Below are 18,755 nucleotides of genomic sequence, written 5' to 3'. Positions count from 1 at the left end.
GGCCTTAGAGACCTTTTCTAATATTTTGCCATTTCGTTTACTGCTACGGAGTTCAGCTAGCACTGATTCATCTCCCCATATGGCGAGTAGATCCCATACCTCCTGTTCGGTCCATGATGGAGCTCTTTTGTGATCCTGGGACTCCATCACGGTTACCTGTGCTGATGAGCTCTGCGTGGTCACCTGTGCTCTCCACGCTGGGCAAACAGGAAATGAAATTCAAATGTTCGCAGGGCTTTTCCTGTCTACCTGGTCAGTGCATCTGAGTTGAGAGTGCTGTCCGGAGTGGTCACAATGAAGCACTGTGGGATAGCTCCCGGAGGCCAATAACGTCGAATTCCATCCACACTACCCCAATTCCGACCCGCTAAGGCTGATTTTATCACTAATCCCCTCGTCGGAGGTGGAGTAAAGAAACCGGTTTAAAGGGCCCTTTAAGTCGAAAGAAAGGGCTTCGTTGTGTGAACGTGTCCAGGCTTAATTCGATTTAACGCTGCTAAAGTCGACCTAAACTCGTAGTGTAGACCAGGCCTGAGAGAGTTAGTAAGGCTGATTCTGTGACAGTGCATCAATCACTACAACATTGTGGTTCTATATTGTCCAGAGCATCTTTGTTGAATAGGGGTGAAATGCTGCTAGTGCTAGTTTCAGTATACTGAACGCCACACCATTTATGCTTTGAAAGATTATTGTCTAGAGAATACTCCTTGGGCCAAATGTTTCTCTTATAGTTTTTTTTATTCTGTATAGTTTCTTGTAGCCTGTCCATCACCAAATGTAAGCATCTGAGATAATGTGGGCATAGATCCTGCTACTTCTCACATGCTAACCAAGGGTTCTGATGTTTAAACTAATTCTCTACCCTTTGATGAATAGCATCTATCATGATGATCTTGTGATTGACTCTAGAGTACAATCTCCTGCATTAATACAGTCTCTGAAACAACATGGATGAAAGCACTTGAGTTAGGAAGAGGGGGGAATAATTTTCTGTCCAGGTTCTCTCTTTCAGTTTTCTTTTCCTTTTCTGTATTTACACCATCTTCAACATGTACTCTGAGCATTGTACAAGTTAATTAAATGAGCCAAGGGATTCTATATTTCTCTCCCCTCCATTCTTCTCCTGGTATGATACATCTTCCCCCATAAGGAGAGTCAGATTGTTCAATCTCTCGAGTTTTCACATGTAGAATACTTTCCGAGTGAAAAATCTCTGTGCAAGGGACCATCCTCCCTAGCAGTTAAATCAAATAGATTGGGCTTATGTTCCCTTTACTTGATGAATTGTGGTTTGGATCTTGGTAAATCTCTTCCAAGACAAACAAACCAACACAAATATACTCCCAAATGTGGAATATATTTGGACTCCTATATGTGGAAGGCACCAGGAAAGGCTAAGGCTGTCTCTCTAGAAATGTATCACGAACCATGCTGACGTAGGTTACGGGTTGTCTGTACAGTTAGCTGTAATGGTTCTGTTTGGACTATTCCCTGATGAGGATATTATCTAAGAACAGAAACTGTTATATACCCTGGGTTCTTTTTCAGACAGATAAGATTATCAGAAATTTGTTGAAGAGCAAATTCCTCAATGCTGTGAAAAGGCTAAATGGAAAGGTGTTGAATTAGTAATTATTCCTATAGTAATCTAAAATAGTTCCTATGATTCTGGCTGATTGGAATATAAAGGTATGATTCAGCAAAGTTAATTAAGGTAAGAAAATCACCTGAGGGCATGGCTGACAGGGTTAAGGGAATTTAATGTGTCTGCAAAGAAAGGTGCTTTATGCTCTTGGTTAGTACTTTCAGATCCAAGGCCTCTCTCTGGTCCCCCAGTTTCTTTGAAACTACAAAGAAAATTGGATTTATTTTATTTTTTTTGCTTAGGCTCTTATGCCTTAGTGGCCAATTTTAAATTTTTATTGGACATCAAGGAGCCCCACACTTCAAAATACAATTAATGGTTTCCTCAAAATTATTCCAAAACAAAAAGTTTGGCAGGTAAAACTCACTGTTCAACGGATATCTCAGCAGATTTGCCTTCCATCATCCAATTAAGTTTTTCTCAGTTAATTAGCAAAAAAATGCACAGTTTCACAAAGAGACCAAGGAGAAGTGCTGTCACAGCTTTGGTGATGGTGGTTACAGGCAAATGGGAGGTTCCTGAGTGAACTGCTGTGGGCAGAAAGAGGTAGAGACTGCACTCCTGCTGCAAGTGAAGAGGCAGTGGAAAGGAGCCTGTGAGAACATTATAATGACCATAATGGGTCCATCTAGCCCAGTATACATCTTCCAACAGTAGCCAGTCCCAGATGCTTCAGAAGGAATTAACAAAACAGAGCAATTGTTCAGTAATCTATCCCGTATCATCCAGTCCCAACTTCTAGCAGTCAGAGCATGGTGTTGTGTCCCTTGCCATCTTGGCTAATAGCCATTAATGGACCTATTCTCCGTTAATTTATCTAATTCTTTTTTGAACCCATTTATACTTTTGGCCTTCACAACTTCTCCTGGAACCAAATTTCACAGGTTGATTGTGCATTGTGTGAAGAAGTACTTCCATGTTTCTTTTAAATCTCCTGCTTATGAATTTCAGTGGGTGATCCCTGGTTCTTGTGTTATGTGAAGGGGTAAATAACACTTCCCTATTCATTTTCTCCACACCATTCATGATTTTATATCTCTCTATCATAACCCTTTACCAAGCTCTTTACCAAGCTGAACAGTCTTTTTAATTTCTCCTCATCTGGAAGCTGTTCCATACCCCTAATAATTTTTGTTGCCCTTCTCTGTACCTTTTCCAGTTCTAACATATACTTCTGAAATGGGGCAACCAGAACTGTATGCAGCATTCAACGTGTGGGAGTACCATGGATTATATAGTAGCATTATGATATTTTCTGTCTTATTATCTCTCTCTTTCCTAATACAGTAGTTTCTAATATTCTGGTAGCTTTTTTGACTGCCACTGCACACTGAGAAACATCCTCAGTATGTTTTCAGAGAACTATCCACAATGACTCCAAGATCTGTTTCTTGAGTGATAACAGCTCATTTAGACCCCATCATTTTGTATGCATAGTTGGGACTATATTTTCCAATGTGCTTTACCTTGCATTTATCATTGTTTAATTTCTGCCATTTTGCTGCCCAGTCATCCTTAATGATATCCCTTTGTAACTCTTTGCAGTCAGCTTTGGCTTTCACTAACTTGTGTAAATGCAAGGCCTAGCAGGTCTCAGACTTGAACCTACAGAGCTACCAGGTAGTGGATGCCTCCATTCTGCCACCCAGAAGCAGCTATAACTAGTTCATGCTTCACTACCCATGACCCATTGTGGACACAGACCAGAGGCATTCACACCTCAAGGGGTCTGATAGACAGCAGACTCATAGCTCCTGATTGGCTCCCCGTCCTATATAAACCAAAGGACATTCCAGGAAGTGTCTGGGCATCAGTGTGGATCTCCTGTAGCTGCCATGACCATTCCTGCTCCCAAACTCCTGGCTTCAACCTCAACTTGATTTGGACCTTGCCTCCTGACTTGGGCTCTAAAAGCTGACTCAGACTCTGATCCTTGGTATTGACTCCAGCCTGGAACTTGACTGCAGACTCCTCTGCTACTCTTAGCCTCAGGTTTGACCCTGCTTTGACCGGTGGTCCTGATTGCCCTTGTCAGGATCCTGACCGTAATTTTGTATCACCTGCAAATTTTGCCTCAACTATATTACTTTGCATTGGTACCTGCAAACTAATGTCTTGCTCTATCCCCATGTTTTTTTTTCCACTTAGAATACATAATAAATTACCATGCCACATTTTTCCCACTGATAACAATGTGCACTTTGATTCAAGAAGTTGACTCAGCATAAAGCCTGCCATCAAGATAATACCCAAAACTAGCTCTGTCATAGCACAGTCAAAGCCATGATTCAGCATAAATCTCCTGGAGTTGTGCTCCCATAGGACAATAATAATCCTACAAATGGTGTTGATTCTGCTCAATGCTAAGAATAAAAACACCATGTTTACTCGCCGCCCGCCGCCCTCCCCCCGGCGCTCTGGCCGCTGGGGAGAGCGGAGCCCCGGCCGGGCTCTCCGCCCTCCTCCCGGGGCTCCGGCCGCCCTCCCCTGCTGCGCTGGGGGGGCGGGCCGGAGGCTTTTTTGCCTGGGGCAGCAAAAAAGCCAGAGCCGGCCCTGAAACTGATGCAAGTTGTCTTCCTGACTGCTCAAGGTATCTGCTGCTGCTCATACCTTTGCCAAGCAGCAGCAGCATGAAATTAACAAGACTGGTTAGTTTCACTGCAGATATATAGAACAGGTGGGCAGCAATGAAATTGTCCAGAATTATGTCAAAGTCACAGTTACTGATGATCCTATCTTGAATACTATGAGTAGCAGCAGAAATGGGTACTACAGTTATTCACTGAGGAGGAGATCCTTAAAACTGAGGCTAGGAGATGGATAGAGTAGCAGAAAGCATCCAGGTCCCACAGCACACACGCTCTACAGTGGGTAGAAGAGATGGAGAGCTCCTTCTCCATTCCAGAAGTTAGACTGAGGTGGCGGTGCAATTTATAAACTACTTGGAAGAAACTAGCCAGAGATATAAAAAATTAGGCCATCAGAGCAAGGTCAAAGGACAGGATGGGTGGTAGCAATGACAATTCCTCACCAGCAGCAAGGGTGGCTGGATTTCTCACAAGGGCTCTGCACTTAGAGCTTGCAGACAGACCCCATCTCCCTCGACATCTTTCATATCTACCTCTTGCTAATAGATTTAGTTCATTGACTAGTAGGTGTCTGGTCAGTTTTTTAAAAATGTCTCTGTGTGTTGCCATGACATGGTGAAAGATTTTTCTTTTTTTCACCAATATCCAGCTACTGTTTCTCCCACTGCCTCTAAGTACTGGATTTTCTCTGTCTTCCTCCTTCCTTCATGTTTCTGCTGCTTCCTGTAGCCAAGACCAGAACTGAACTTACTTTCATTCCACTCCCAGCTTCAGACAGCTAATAAACCCAGCTTGCATGAGGGAAGAAGAGCATTGACAGTATTAAAAAACTGTGGGAGTAGCCGTAAGGATGATAGGGAAACAGATACACACTATTATATACTTGAAATGTCTAAAAGTGGGGTTGAGATTCTATTAGAGCTGTTCTGACATCATTATCTCTAGAGACATATGGCACCCTAGAGTTGAGACACAGACAGCACAAGATGCAGACAGAGAAGTACTGAAACAGCAATCTGCATATAGATATAGATTTTATTTCAGAATTCTTAAAAGTGGATTCCTTTTGAGCTAATTGTAGGGCTAAAGCAGCGAGGTAGATAACAAGGGATGTAAATTGATGGAGTAGAAGCAGGGAGACAGGGCCAAATTTAATCCTCAGAAACAGGTTTGAGAGTCGCACCAAATTCAGTCTTAAACTCGATGTTGAGACCATTGGTAGTGTTCCTCTGATATTGTGCATTTTTTCCTCTTGTTCTAGCACTTAAGTCAATGGGAGGGGAAGGACTGTCCAGTGGCTCGGCATGGGCCTAGGATGTGGAAGGTCTGGGTTCAACCTCCTGCTCTGCCCTAGACTTCCTGTGTAACCAGTTATTTAGCCTCTCTGTGCCTCAAGTCCCCCATCTGTAAAATGGGGACAATAATGCTTTCCCACCTCACCAGGGTGTTGTGAGGATAAATATATTAAAAGATTGTGAAGCTCTTTGAAATCTACGGATGAAAAGTGCTATAAAAGTAGGCTTTATTATTATTAATGGGAGCTCTGTGCCCCTATCCAAGGACAGAATTCAGCCCTAAGACTTAATTTCAAACTTACCTATACAAATTGCCTAAATACTTGTGCTAATTTCATGAAAATTCAGCATTCAGAATACAGTTTTTCTGTTTACCTGACAATTGATTTCTTATTTATTATGGTCAACAATGTCCATAACAAGAAGACACTCTTACATATGCAAACTAACAGATCTACAGATTGCAGAAACTGTATTTGAGTACCACTTTCTTTACATGATAGCCAATGTCATGAACTATAAATATGAGAAATATACATGATGCATTGTCAGTTAGATTCTTGAATAATAGTTCTATAGTCATCTGAACCAAAAAATTGAAAATATTTCACTGCTACTTCAAGAAAAGTTAAGGCAAAAATGTTAAAATGTAGCCTCTGAGATTGAGTGCCTCTGTTTTGCTCAACTTGAGACCCCTTGGTCCTCATTGTCAAATGTGCTTAGAACCACAACTCCAAATGAAATAAATGAGGGCTTTGGTTCAGTATGTTGGAAATTCAGGTAACCAAAATCAAAGGCCACGTTTCAGTATTTTGGCCCAAATGTTTAGGTGAAATATGAAAATATGGATAATTTTGGTAGGTAATCAGCTTTCATTAAAAAAAAAAAAGAAATTTAACTGATCAACTCTTGTTAGGATTTCATGGTTTAAGGTACAATAAATTGAAATCATAATATTTAGTGAATTTCCTTAAATCTTATACTATAACAACTGTGTGGAGTATTTGGAGAATCACCTCATTGCCTGCCATTCCAAATTACTTTATGTAAACTCAAAGGCATAAAAACAAATAGTGATGCAATGTCATGTTGTATGTATTTGTGTATACAAATGTTTGTATAGCATTAAGCACACCGATAATCCATAATAAATAATAGAAGGGTGGTTTATTGCAGCATACATACTGATGAAATTTTGATACTCCCTTAACTCAACTACTGCTTGGAAGCCACCCTGAATAATATTACTCCAAAATCTTCATTAATTCACTGTAAAAAACTCAGCAGCTTGCATTTGACAGTTTGTATTTTCATGTAGTTTGTTTTGGCAGCTTGATTTTGGCAGGTTTTCTTTTCACACAACTCATTATCCTGTACAGGTACATTTCAGTTCATCCGTATTTTTTAACCTTAACTACTATTCCTGATTTTTCTGCAGCAGATGCTCTTTCTTACTGGATTGCTTTTCATATCAATAGCTTTACTTAGACTTGATGTTACACATTCCTTACACCTATGGAACACATTTTTGACCTTGTCAATTTTGAATCTGAAGTCACCTAGGTGAAGACATTTGTTTTGGCCCACTCAAAGACAATTCCCACTGAGTGACAAACTAGAAACAGAACTACATTGGAATTCCTCTTTCGGTCCCACTGACTTTTCTTTCACTGGAGCTATTTATAAATTAGGATTATTTGGTGGGGGGGAGGGGCTGGGTTTTTGTTTAGTTGGTTGTTCAGGTCAATACAGATCAAAACTGAATTATCAATGGCATATCACCTTATAGTCAACTAATTCTAAGAACAAACAACCATTTCAACATGCTCATGTGGAGATTCTGCCCACAAGACCATATTCCTTGCACATACATGGACTCTGGGCTCCCAGTGTTCATGTCCATCTGTTATGATGGACCTTTGCCTGCTTAATCATTATGAGATCTTGCTTAAAGGCATAAGTGCCAGGCAACAATGACTTTGCATGAGCATCCTGCATAATACTGAAAATGGCATCTCGTCAGCAGGAAGTCCTTCCTCTGTGCCAACACTGAAGAATTGGCAGCACATTTGCTTATACTTGCTAACATCTGTTCATATATACAGTATGTGCCTAAAATAGAATACCTGAACAGTGAAAGAAGGAAAAACATTGAACTCATGAATACTTGTGACTGATTAGATCCTTCTTGAGAACAGGCAACAAAAGTCTGCAAATATTATAATACTGACGTGAAAATTAAGATCAGATTGCCCCAAATTTAGGATGCTAATTATTATTCTAGAGCTTCCTCCTCCAGCATTCTCTATAATTACTGTTATTTTTCCCTTTCTTCTTTCAGATCAGCCAGACCCTTCACCCAAGTTCTCTGACCCGATCCAGTACCCTTATCAGTTCTTCAAAATACATTTTGCATTCTGATTCTTAACCCTCCCCCATACACACACATACACTCTCTTTCACTACAAACAGATTTACTGTCACTCTCTATTCTGTTGCTCCCATGATCCCTTTCTTCTTTCACATTCCCTTTTCTCTCCCCTTATCTCTCTCTCTCTCTCTGCCAATATGACCACTGTTTAAGTTCATCAGATCACATAGTAACTGTTGGGCTATGGGAGTCTGCAGTCTTCAAATCTTGCATTCTTCATATCTCTCCTAGGTCAAAGGTGATGTATTGTATTGTATCTATCTGCCTCTAGAGAAATCACAGGGAACAAGATTTAAAAACAGCAGTTAGCTCAGCAGAGTCTGACATACCTGCTGATACCCAGGAATGGAAACAGAGAAAACTTGGATTTTGGGTGGAGGTTGGTTTTTGGGAGGAGGAGGGGTTTGTATGTTTTGTCTTGTTTAAGTTACAGAATGTGCTTATCAGAGCACTCAAAGGGTATGTTTACACTGCACATGAAGCCTGGGCTTTAAGTCAGGTTTGAACCTGAGCCCAATTTACATCCACACAAAATCAATATGACTCAGGTCAGCAAATACTCAGGATCCAGGTCCTCGGACCCTGGTAGGGGGGTGGGTCAGAGTCCAAGTCCAAGCCCTGTCCTTTTGCAATGTGGATGCAGGTCAAACTGCAGATCCGAGTCAGAAGGGCTACATAATGCAGTATGGATGCATTAGCACAGTTGTGAGACCCAAGTCCAGCAATTACAAACCCAGGTTTATGATGCAATGTGGACACTCAAGCAAGGGCTTGGAAACACCAAGTCCACAAGCCCAAGTCCCACAGACCCGGATTTGGTGTGCAAGATAGATATACCCTACGTATTCAAACAATACTGCATTTAAAATATAGACAGAAAACCTCTTTAAAGGTTTGTATCAGTTTACAGTTTAATCAGTTGTTGTTTTTCCTGAACTGGTTTGCCAAGTCCTAGAAGAGTCACCCCTAAGCATATTGGATATATTAAAAGTTATGGGCATACAAGAAAGGTAGGTCAGCTGACTTTCAGCCACAGAAGCAGACTGACACAGCACATTGTGACCACTATGAATCAGAATCCAGAAATTCCATTTAGGAGAAGAAATATCTATATTTGTCTTTAAATTCAAATCACTCATGGAGTTGTTCTTACGTCTGCTTCTGACTAAGGCTTTTCATGAGACTGAGAAGCCATCTCATCTACCAATGGTGTTCTCTTAGAGTCTATCGTTGCTCATCATTTAGTGGCTAGGGGAAGATCATTTGAGAAGGATACAGTACAAAACAGATGAGGACAGTGCCATTCTCATCAATTTAATTCATGCTGCTCCCTGCTGTCTCACCCTCCTCTTGCACCCTTTCTCTACCTCCTTATTTCTGGCCTCTTTTCCTCCTTCCTGGCTTTTCGGTTTCTTTACTCCCTCCCCGACAACTCCAGTTGCAATCCCAAAAGACTGTACCTAAATTGCCTGCACATTACTGCTGCTCCTTCAGAAGCACTGAATGAAAGTGACAAGTATCAGTTTCACTCTGCTATCTGTGCTGGTGTTATGGGGGGAGGGGGAAATGTATAGGAAGCACATGTATATACTGACCAAATATCCCATTTTGGCTAGAAATTCCCCAGGTTTATCAATCCAGTAGTAGATGTTTTAAACACATATCCTGTCAAAGTCCCAGGCCACTTGTATGGAAGGAAACAAATGTTGGATTATGGAGAGCTAGCAGGAGTTCTTATCTGTCTCCACTTCCCCTCTCCATGACTCAGCTACTCTGCTCTCTGCTGGAGCATTGGACCAGCTAGATAGGCAACAGAGAGCAGTCAAACAGACCTCAGCTGACTGACTGCACACCTCAGCCCCTGCGGTGAGTAAAGAAGGAGGACATTTTCCATTTCTTCCTCAGAACCCATCTCTTTGGACATTTTTTCATGGAAAAAACATCTGCATTATTGCCAATATGCTCCTTGGACTGTGGAGAGGAATAGAGTGGTGGGGAAAGAGACAATCTCTATTCCCTCCTGTTTTCATATCATCCTCACAGAGCACTCATTCAGCAGCAGAGGATTGTTCCTGTATCCTAGATATAGTACAGCACTTCCCTATGGCACCAGCAGGAACAGCATAACTATGAGAATTGTGCTGTCCTTGTCAGTTTCTTCTGCTCCTCTTGGTGACATTTGAGAAACACAGAAGCACAAATTCTCTTCCACAATTTTTTTTCTAGGATACCTTATGAGGTGAAAAAGGATCATCTCTAGGGCCCTACCAAATTCACAACCGTGAAAAACACATCATGGACCATCCCCCGTGAAATCTAGCTATTGGAGAGAAGAGGGAGGTACACAGCTGGGGGCTTCTACCATTCACTGAGCTCCAGATGCTAGTCTGCCAGGCTGGGGAGGGATAGGATTTCCTCTTCCCCTGCACGGCCACGCTTGGGGGGCAGATCAGACCCACCTCTGGATACCCCCGGCTCCAGGAAGCTCCAAAGCTGCACTGCCTTCAGATTTTTGTCCTTTGGCTCCTAATAAAGGAAGCCACTATGAGCAATCCATTTTTATTGCAGAAAAACAAAAGGAGGAGAGAATACCCTGAGAATACATCTGTATCTTTTGTATGTGGAGGGGAAAGAGTACAAGTTTTATGCTATGTCTGCTGCCTGGAAAGCAGATACTACTGTTATGATGATGCTTGATCACTCAAGAAAACTTTTTAGTTTTGACTTACTGATTTAATTTTGTTTCCCTTCTGTTAGTTTGAAAAGCGACAGAGAGCCCAATCTACTAGTCTTGGTCCAAACCAATTCACCATGATACTGACAACTCCCCACTTCATCCAGAGAATAAGTACCCCTCCCCCTCTCTCTAACATGGCAGACTGTTAAACAGATGCAGCAAAAGCAAACTAAACTCAGCACTGGCAATTTCATGAAAACAAGATTTCTTGCAAGATTTTCACTACTTCCTGCACTGGACCTGGTAGGATATACTCTGAGAATAGCCTTCCCTATAGTATATTGGCCAAATACAGAAAGTACAGATGTATGAAAAATATTTATTTAAAAAGGTAACCAAACTTATTCAAATCTCTGAAAGGGTTTGGGGTTTGTATGGGATGAACAATGGATGAACAAGAATGTACCCAACTCTTATTTGTCTGAATTGAATAACCCATTCCTACTGCCTAGCTGAGTCCCTGTTATGTCATCACTGAGCGTCATACTTTCTATATTGGCATAGAGGGAGGAATGACTTCTTATTCCATGCTCATGGCAGTATTCAAACATGGTAACATCTGTTATTCACTCCATGTGAATAACTCCATGGCTGCACTCCAGACAAACAGTGTGGTGCCATGCAAACAGCTTGAGTTTGGGAGCAATCATAAGGATCCCCTTCCCTTCTCTTTAATTGCAGAGTATTATCTTGATTTGTCTTGGATTTGGATGAGGAGAGGGAAGAATGCGAATCCTCTACATAATGATTAATGAAGGGATATTACAGGTGGCTTCAGAAAAGACAATATTTCTATCCAGATGATATTAAGACACAGTTGTTGCTGAGATGGAAATGTAATGTATTAAAAAACGTCTACAGAGATGGTTTTGAAGACAATGACAGACTGTATGGTGCTGTTAATAACAGTAAAATAAAAAGGACTCTTTTGAGTAATCCAGGAAAAAAATAGATTGGATTGTACAAATCAAAGAACTGCAATGCGCAGCAGCATAAATAACCCATCTGTGCACAGCAGATCTAAAAATGGACCTTCTGCATCTACTGTTTAGATTGTATTAAATGTTTTAGATTACTTTTCTTGGATTCACATTGCTCACCAGTTTTCAGAGGCCCTGGCCCTGTGTCCCCATCAACACCTATACTTTGTTCAAAAACTGATTAAATCTTTTAACAATACTATATATTTCCTGTCCATCTGTAGGATAAAATCTCTGCATGATACAAACAATGCCAGTGTAGCATCTATCAATGTCAGATATAGGTAGGTCACTAACTCAAACCAATGTCACACTGGGTCCAATCATAAACCTTCTGGCTCTGACTTCTCCATAGATTTATTTCACAAACAGCAATATAAAAATACTTTAAGGCATATTCTAACTACCATATATATACTAGAAACATATTTAGTAATGGAAGACTGATCTGGTGGTGACAAGTGCAACTTTCTGTTAAGTTGATTTTGACTTCTGTTTTTAGTAGACATGGGCCCAAACTGAAACCTCTTTTCCAAACAGCCTTGAGGAAGGTGAGATCTAAATTTTCCAGTTCAAATCCATCTCAAGAGGTTTAAGGCAAACTTCTGCTCTTAGGTCAATAAAATAGGATCTCGACTCCAATACCTTGCTCTTCCTACAGCCACAGTGTTCACACGGATATCAAACGGGAGTTCTGTACATGTAGCAGGAACAGACTATTAGTCAAGACACTGTTAATATTGAATATTCTGTTAATCAAGATTATTACTATTGCAGTAGCATCCAAAACATGTTAGATCATACACAGATATTCAAGAAGATATGGTGCCTGCTCCAAAGAACTTACAATCAAAGGAGACAGACAAAGAGATGAAAGGTGGGAGAAAAGGGATAAATAGGACAGTGATAGAGAATAAGGCAGGGACAGCAAGTATGGTTTCATGGTTAAGGAGATGAATGCTACCCACAAGAGCTCAGTTCTATTCTTAACTCAGCTACAGATTTCCCGTATGATGCCGGGCAAGTGACTTACACCAATATTTTCTCTGGAGGACACTAACTGTGTGTTCCTCATTTTCTAGGTGGCCAAACTGAGACATCTGGAGCCTGATATGCCGAACTGCTAAGTGCTGACTACTGCAATTAAGGTTAATGGAAGCTGTGGGTGCTCAGTAAGCAAAAGCTCAAAACAAAGTAAAGACACCAATTTTCAAATGTAACTGGAAAAATCTATTCATCTGTAAGCATACTTATTCTTTCTTATATGCTATGAAAAAAGCAGACAGTCTGCAATTCATATCCTCAGCCATACTGTACAAACCACTTACTGTAGATACAACAAAAATAATGAACCAAATAACCCACACAAACTCAAATCAGTACTTGAGACTTCAAAATTATAGCAAAATTACATTCAATACATCAGTATTATACACTATATATATATGCTAATGTAAGTAAATTAATATATTTTAAGAAAATAAAAACAATATACAGGTAGTCTTATTTATATAGCCTTTTGGATGTATATTGTCAGGTAAATTTTGAAGAGACCTATAACTCTCATGCAGTATTTTGAAAATAGTTCAGCACACTATGTCCTGGGGACATATTCCTGGACATACACTACAGTCTTGGAGATTCTTTGGGATAATGAATGAGCTCTCTCACACATGAGAATAAATGATTTTATTTTACTGTTTTAATTTTCCAAAACTAAGTCTGGTGTAAACACATTTATTAAACCTGGGGACACTGAAAAAGTCTGGAAACATGTTATTATATCATGCTATTTTTTATATTCTTATTCACTTTCTGACTACTTACTGTGCTCTGGATATAAGTCCCCTTCTCAAAACATTGGCCCCACTATTGCTACTTCACTGTCAGTGGGGTCATTTTGATGTGTCTTCTTATTCTTTTGGATTTATCTTATACAGAAAAGTGTAAGGAACAAAAATGCCCTCCCATACTAGTCAGGAAAAACTCACTCCCTTGATTGAGCTCTTTTATAATAAAATTCTATCAAGGTGATATCACATCCAACATGCTCATCTAGTGGCTAGTCATTTTAATCCTTCAGTTGCACCTGAAGAGATACATCTATATTATTAGACATTCTAATTTATATTTTTAAATAGAAAATACAAAATCAAGCCTCACACTCTTTAAGATACTTTGGATATGCTAGCTTGACCAAAGCTGGAGGGATTAGAAGATGGAAAGAGGTTCTTAGAGTATGATCAGCAATCAAAAAGAAAAAATAATATTTTAGGCTAATCGGTACTGCTCCATTAGCCTAAGAGAATACCACAAAATACTTCATAATTTAAAAAAGAAAACATTTTATTATTAATAAAATACTATGTACTATTTTAATAAAAGGGTAATAAAATGAAAGCCTTCACTTTTAAAATTTTGTTTTAAATAAAATTATAATTCCTTTTAAAAATATTGATACTGTTAAGACTACCACATTGGTAATGCACACACTGTCATATAATGATTCATGTTTGAGACTTAGCTCAGTCCCTGGATTTTAGCCCAGCAACTCTTAGAGACCCTGATATAGGGAGAGTCTGGCATCCTTCTCTAATAGACACTCTGGCCAGCTTAGGAAAGAGATGGCCATGCATCAGGAGGTATCCTATTTCAAGCTCTCCTTCAATGGAAGGAAGATTGGCTCCATGAAAATTAAGACGGGGTATTATAACCATAGAAAAATTAAGAGATTTTCTCAGTACTAGAGGCCCCTCTAAACCTCAAGGATGTGCAGCACTTACTATAAGTACAATTTTAGGTGTGGTTGTTACACAAGATTGTATTTATGTTAGTTAAGAGACAATAGGATGAGTAAGTATACAAATAAAACTGAAAGAGGAGACTGGGTCTGAAGGAGCCAGTGTTTGCTTGTTAACCAAGACACATACATTAGGTTAGTATATACCAAATTATGTGACTGCCTGCCAGTAATAAGAGCTGAATAGGCCTAGGTTTTTCCAAGAGTTCTGTTCACTTATGCTAAGCTACATCCCACAATACCCTGCAATAGTATAGCTCAGTATTTGGCATAAGAGAGAGGAAACTTGTCAAAAATCAAGCTACATTTGTTCTATATCTTGGTACAAGCTGAGGAAGTACCTTCATGGATCAGGACCTGGAATGCTAGTATCCAAAACAAGAATAGGAAAGGTACATAAAAGTTAAGGGATTAGGAGAAACAGATGAGCTGGATTTCATAAACACTCCTAACTGAAATGGATAACTTTGGGAGCACATCTCCTGTATAAGACGAATATAGCAACCCTGTGTGAGACAGCTTCCCAGAGACACTATAGTATTGAACCTTTTCCCTACACTATATTATTAATGGCTTTTAGCAATAAACATGACTGATTGATTATTTGGTCTCTTGAATATCTTTCATAATGAACCAAGTGTAGTCAAGCAATTGACCATACAGTTTATCAACAAGTTGGATATTGATGATCTTAATGGGAATGGATGGAATTCAAGGACAGAGTATTTTTTCCTGTTGGTCTATTTTATTTTGAACTGTGTATATGTATATTATACCTGTAGTTAGAGTTTTAGACAATAGCATTTTAAAAATCTATCTAGTCTTTATACAGGAATTGAAATACTGCTGAGGAGATGGGGCATTATCATTATAATACTATAGGGGATGCATGATTCCATTTTCTAGGCATAATTAAGAAAAAATGAGAAATAGAATAAGTCTTTTTTTTCTCCCATTGTGCCTGCTGCTCTTTAGCAATGAGTTCAACTGCCAACTTCAGTATTGTGCAGCTCAGAGACAGTGAATATAATTAAGAAGCACTTGGATCCGCTCAGCACTGAACCTGTCAACTGAAATCAGAGCAAAGGGCAGAAGGCAGAATAGGTGAAGCAAAAAGGTCTGGTTAATTACATTCAACTTTTTTCCAACCAGGGCAGGAAATGGGGATTAGAATTTGGTGAGGCGGGTGGAAGGAACGTTACAATTATATTAATTTAAAAAATAGTTGTAGTTTCAGCCTGTGATAGGTGACACTAAGATGAAAGGGTTAAGAGTTATTTTATTTTTTTATTGACGGGGAGGACTGAGGTTTAAACCTGAGGTTGGAAACTCTGAGGAAGATGCAGTGCTGATGTCATCACTCAAAGATATTACAATCTTGCATTCAAAATACAGCAGGTATTATGCAAAGTAACATTCTGACAATCTGAGTGACTACTAACTTCCAACAACACACCTTGTCATGTCTTGTTTTTTAAGTATTGGCAGTAATCACAATAATTATTCCAGAAAGTTAGTGATCACACAAAACTGCGGACTACATATTTTATAAAGAGTATACAAAGAGCGTTTTGTAAGAGGGAAATGACCTAAGCGCAATGTAGACTTTCAGCATCACATTTTCAGGTGTGTCATAACATTATCATTTTTTGGCTGGCCAATACCTTTTTTGAGAAGGAGAGGAAGAAGAAGAGAGCATGCTGTCTGCAACTTTCTGAACACAATGAAAGGCTCCTCACCTGCTTACCAATTAGAACTGTTTAAAAAAAACAACCTAAAATATATATAATTAGGAGATGCAAGATGTCACATAGGATTTGTAGAATAAAGTCAACTTCAACAAACTCTCTTATCAGTATGAAGATGAAACAGTTCCTTACCTGTCTGAAGTTGTGTCACTTGCAACCTGGTGCTTCACTCCTGAACCATTTTTAATTGAGTCTTGTCTTGTGAGCACTTGAGGTCTATTTTTGTCCAAAGCTGGTGTGGATGTGTCACCTGAGGGTCCTTGGTACTGGGGCTGTTCCTGCAGCTTTGCTTTTTTCTCCTGAGGTGCTTCCTCGTTCCGCAACCCTCTAATACGTTCTTGATCCAGCTGCTGTGGTGTATTTGATCCACTGTTGTAGAACCAGGCTCCTGATTTTGTGAGGATTTCTTGTTGTTTTCGGCACAAGTTACATACCCACATTACCTGTGCATTGATTTAAATGAAAAACAAATTAGTTTTGTCAAAGAATTCAAAAATAAAAAAGTTTTAGTTAAGCATGTGTCAGTTGGGCAGCTAGTTCTGGAGGTACAAACAAGAGTATAACTTCACTTCTTTAAAATAAAGTTAGAGACAAGGTATTAATAAGCATAACAAAATATGTCTAGAAAATATGGAAAGAAAAGTTTCTTTAGTAAAATATAATGCAAGAAAGTATTTTTGATTCCATTCTTGCTTTTGCATTTACAGTAATTGGAAAGATGGTAAATCATAAGAACGGCTATACTGGGTCAGACCAAAGGTCCATCTAGCCCAGTATCCTGTCTCCCAACAGTGGCCAATGCCAGGTGCTTCAGAGGAAATGAACAGAACAGGTAATCATCAAGTGATCCATCCCCTGTCGCCCATTCCCAGCTTCTGGCAATGTTGGACATACTAATTTTTAAAAGAGATTCGGTTTTGAAATAGGATTAATAAAGATTAACTTTTCAACTGTTTTTAAATTGAAAGTATTTTAAATGATAGATACGAGGGTTCTTTCTAAATATTTTCCCTTCAGCTAAAACACTTATACACTCCCTAATTTTGGTCCTCTTTGACTTTTGTTTTAGGATCTTTTTAAAATAACCATTGGCTTTTTAAATGAATTGGTGCTAAATCATTAATGGACTCTACTTAATACCTGTTACATCACATCACCATTTAACAACAGCCTTGAAAAATACAGAGCAGTATTATAAGTCTTTCATTTGTGAATGCTCCCCCACTCCCTATCATGCATACAGCCCAAACAAACATTCCACACAACAACATTTATTGTTAAAAGGATTCTGGCCAACAATACGTTCTAACCCTGTAATGCAAAATTAATCAGTCACTAAGCCCAATTAATCAAATACAGATTTCTGAGTGCTAGGACATTCCATTTTCATAGATTTTTATCATCAAGTTGGAAGCTATGTTTGTATTTTTTAAAGTGTTAAATTTTATTTCTTTGAATTTAATAAGCTAATGGTATCAAAGTACATCAGAATGTAATAGCGTAGATGTTTTAAATTTTTTTAATAAGGCAATTACTGGGGTTCAGGTTATAAATATGGCTTTTGTCAAGTTCAAATCCAAAACTAATATATTTTAAAAGGTCCCAACATGAAATTCAAGACCATAGATTTTTATTCTACAGTAGACTCAAGTAAATCAGACATTTAATGATCAGATAGATCATTAATAGTAGATGGATTTGCAAGATGTGGAAATAGAGGGGAAAAGATATTATTAAGAGATAAGGGTAACATGATAGAAGCAATAAGAGGGGGTAAAAATATAAGAAAATGGATTAAATTAAAGAAAAATCAGGGTTAGGAACTTTGGATCAGATCTTTAGCTGGTGCAGAAAACATAATTCTACTGACTTCAACTTTGATATGCCAATTTCACCAGTTTACTATCTGGACCTCTATATTTAAATGGGGGCATGTGACTTGATTTTTTAAACTGCTGCAAATTAAATTAAACTGCTGTAAATTAAATTACATTGATTTAATAAATACAAAGGTAAAAATTCAATATTTATGAGAATGATTTTTAACAATGAAGTGGAGATTATTTATGGGAATGATTTTTAATAATGAAGTGGAGAAATTATTTAACTCTTGTTTTGTGTTAATAACTGATTATTAAAAAATTTATTGAAACTTCCCAATTATGTAACTATTGCATATGTTCTACTTAGTTATTTATATTATAATAAAATGTGCTTGCCTACAGGGTCTTGAGATTGTAATTGATTACATTAGTGCAGGTCATTTCCAGCACTAGGTAATTTGGAACTTGATTATGTAGTACAAAGCAAATATATATGTCTATATGCCAGAACATGTCCAAAGAGTAAAAACAAAAGTATTAACTTTATAAACTCATTATAATAAAACAATACATCTGTTTCAGTTTGTTTTAAAACAATTAATTTATATAGTACTCATTCACTAATCTAGTCTTTTAATTCCTTCCTCTTTTCACAAATCTCAGCTTGTCTCCTTTTGTATTCTTCCTTCTACTATTTTGTGGTCTATG

At 38.7% G+C, this 18,755-nt stretch overlaps 1 protein-coding gene across 22 annotated transcripts in view; it reads right to left on the bottom strand.

Moving 5' to 3' along the window:
* The window catches only part of RIMS2 (regulating synaptic membrane exocytosis 2), a 782,248-nt gene that overhangs the window by 508,530 nt on the left and 254,963 nt on the right, over nt 1–18,755 (bottom strand). For all 22 annotated transcript variants that reach the window (XR_010598944.1, XM_065585993.1, XM_065585982.1 and 19 more), the window contains one exon: nt 16,357–16,667. Coding sequence is in view for 21 of the 22 variants with exons in the window: in XM_065585993.1 (XP_065442065.1) it covers nt 16,357–16,667 (311 nt within the window). In the remaining variant the exon portion in view is untranslated. The remainder of the gene's footprint in view (nt 1–16,356; nt 16,668–18,755) is intronic.

The sequence above is a fragment of the Chrysemys picta genome, chromosome 2 (genome assembly GCF_011386835.1).
Source record: "Chrysemys picta bellii isolate R12L10 chromosome 2, ASM1138683v2, whole genome shotgun sequence".
In the NCBI taxonomy this organism is placed as follows: domain Eukaryota; kingdom Metazoa; phylum Chordata; order Testudines; family Emydidae; genus Chrysemys; species Chrysemys picta.
This window is presented reverse-complemented; position numbering and strand designations above follow the sequence as displayed.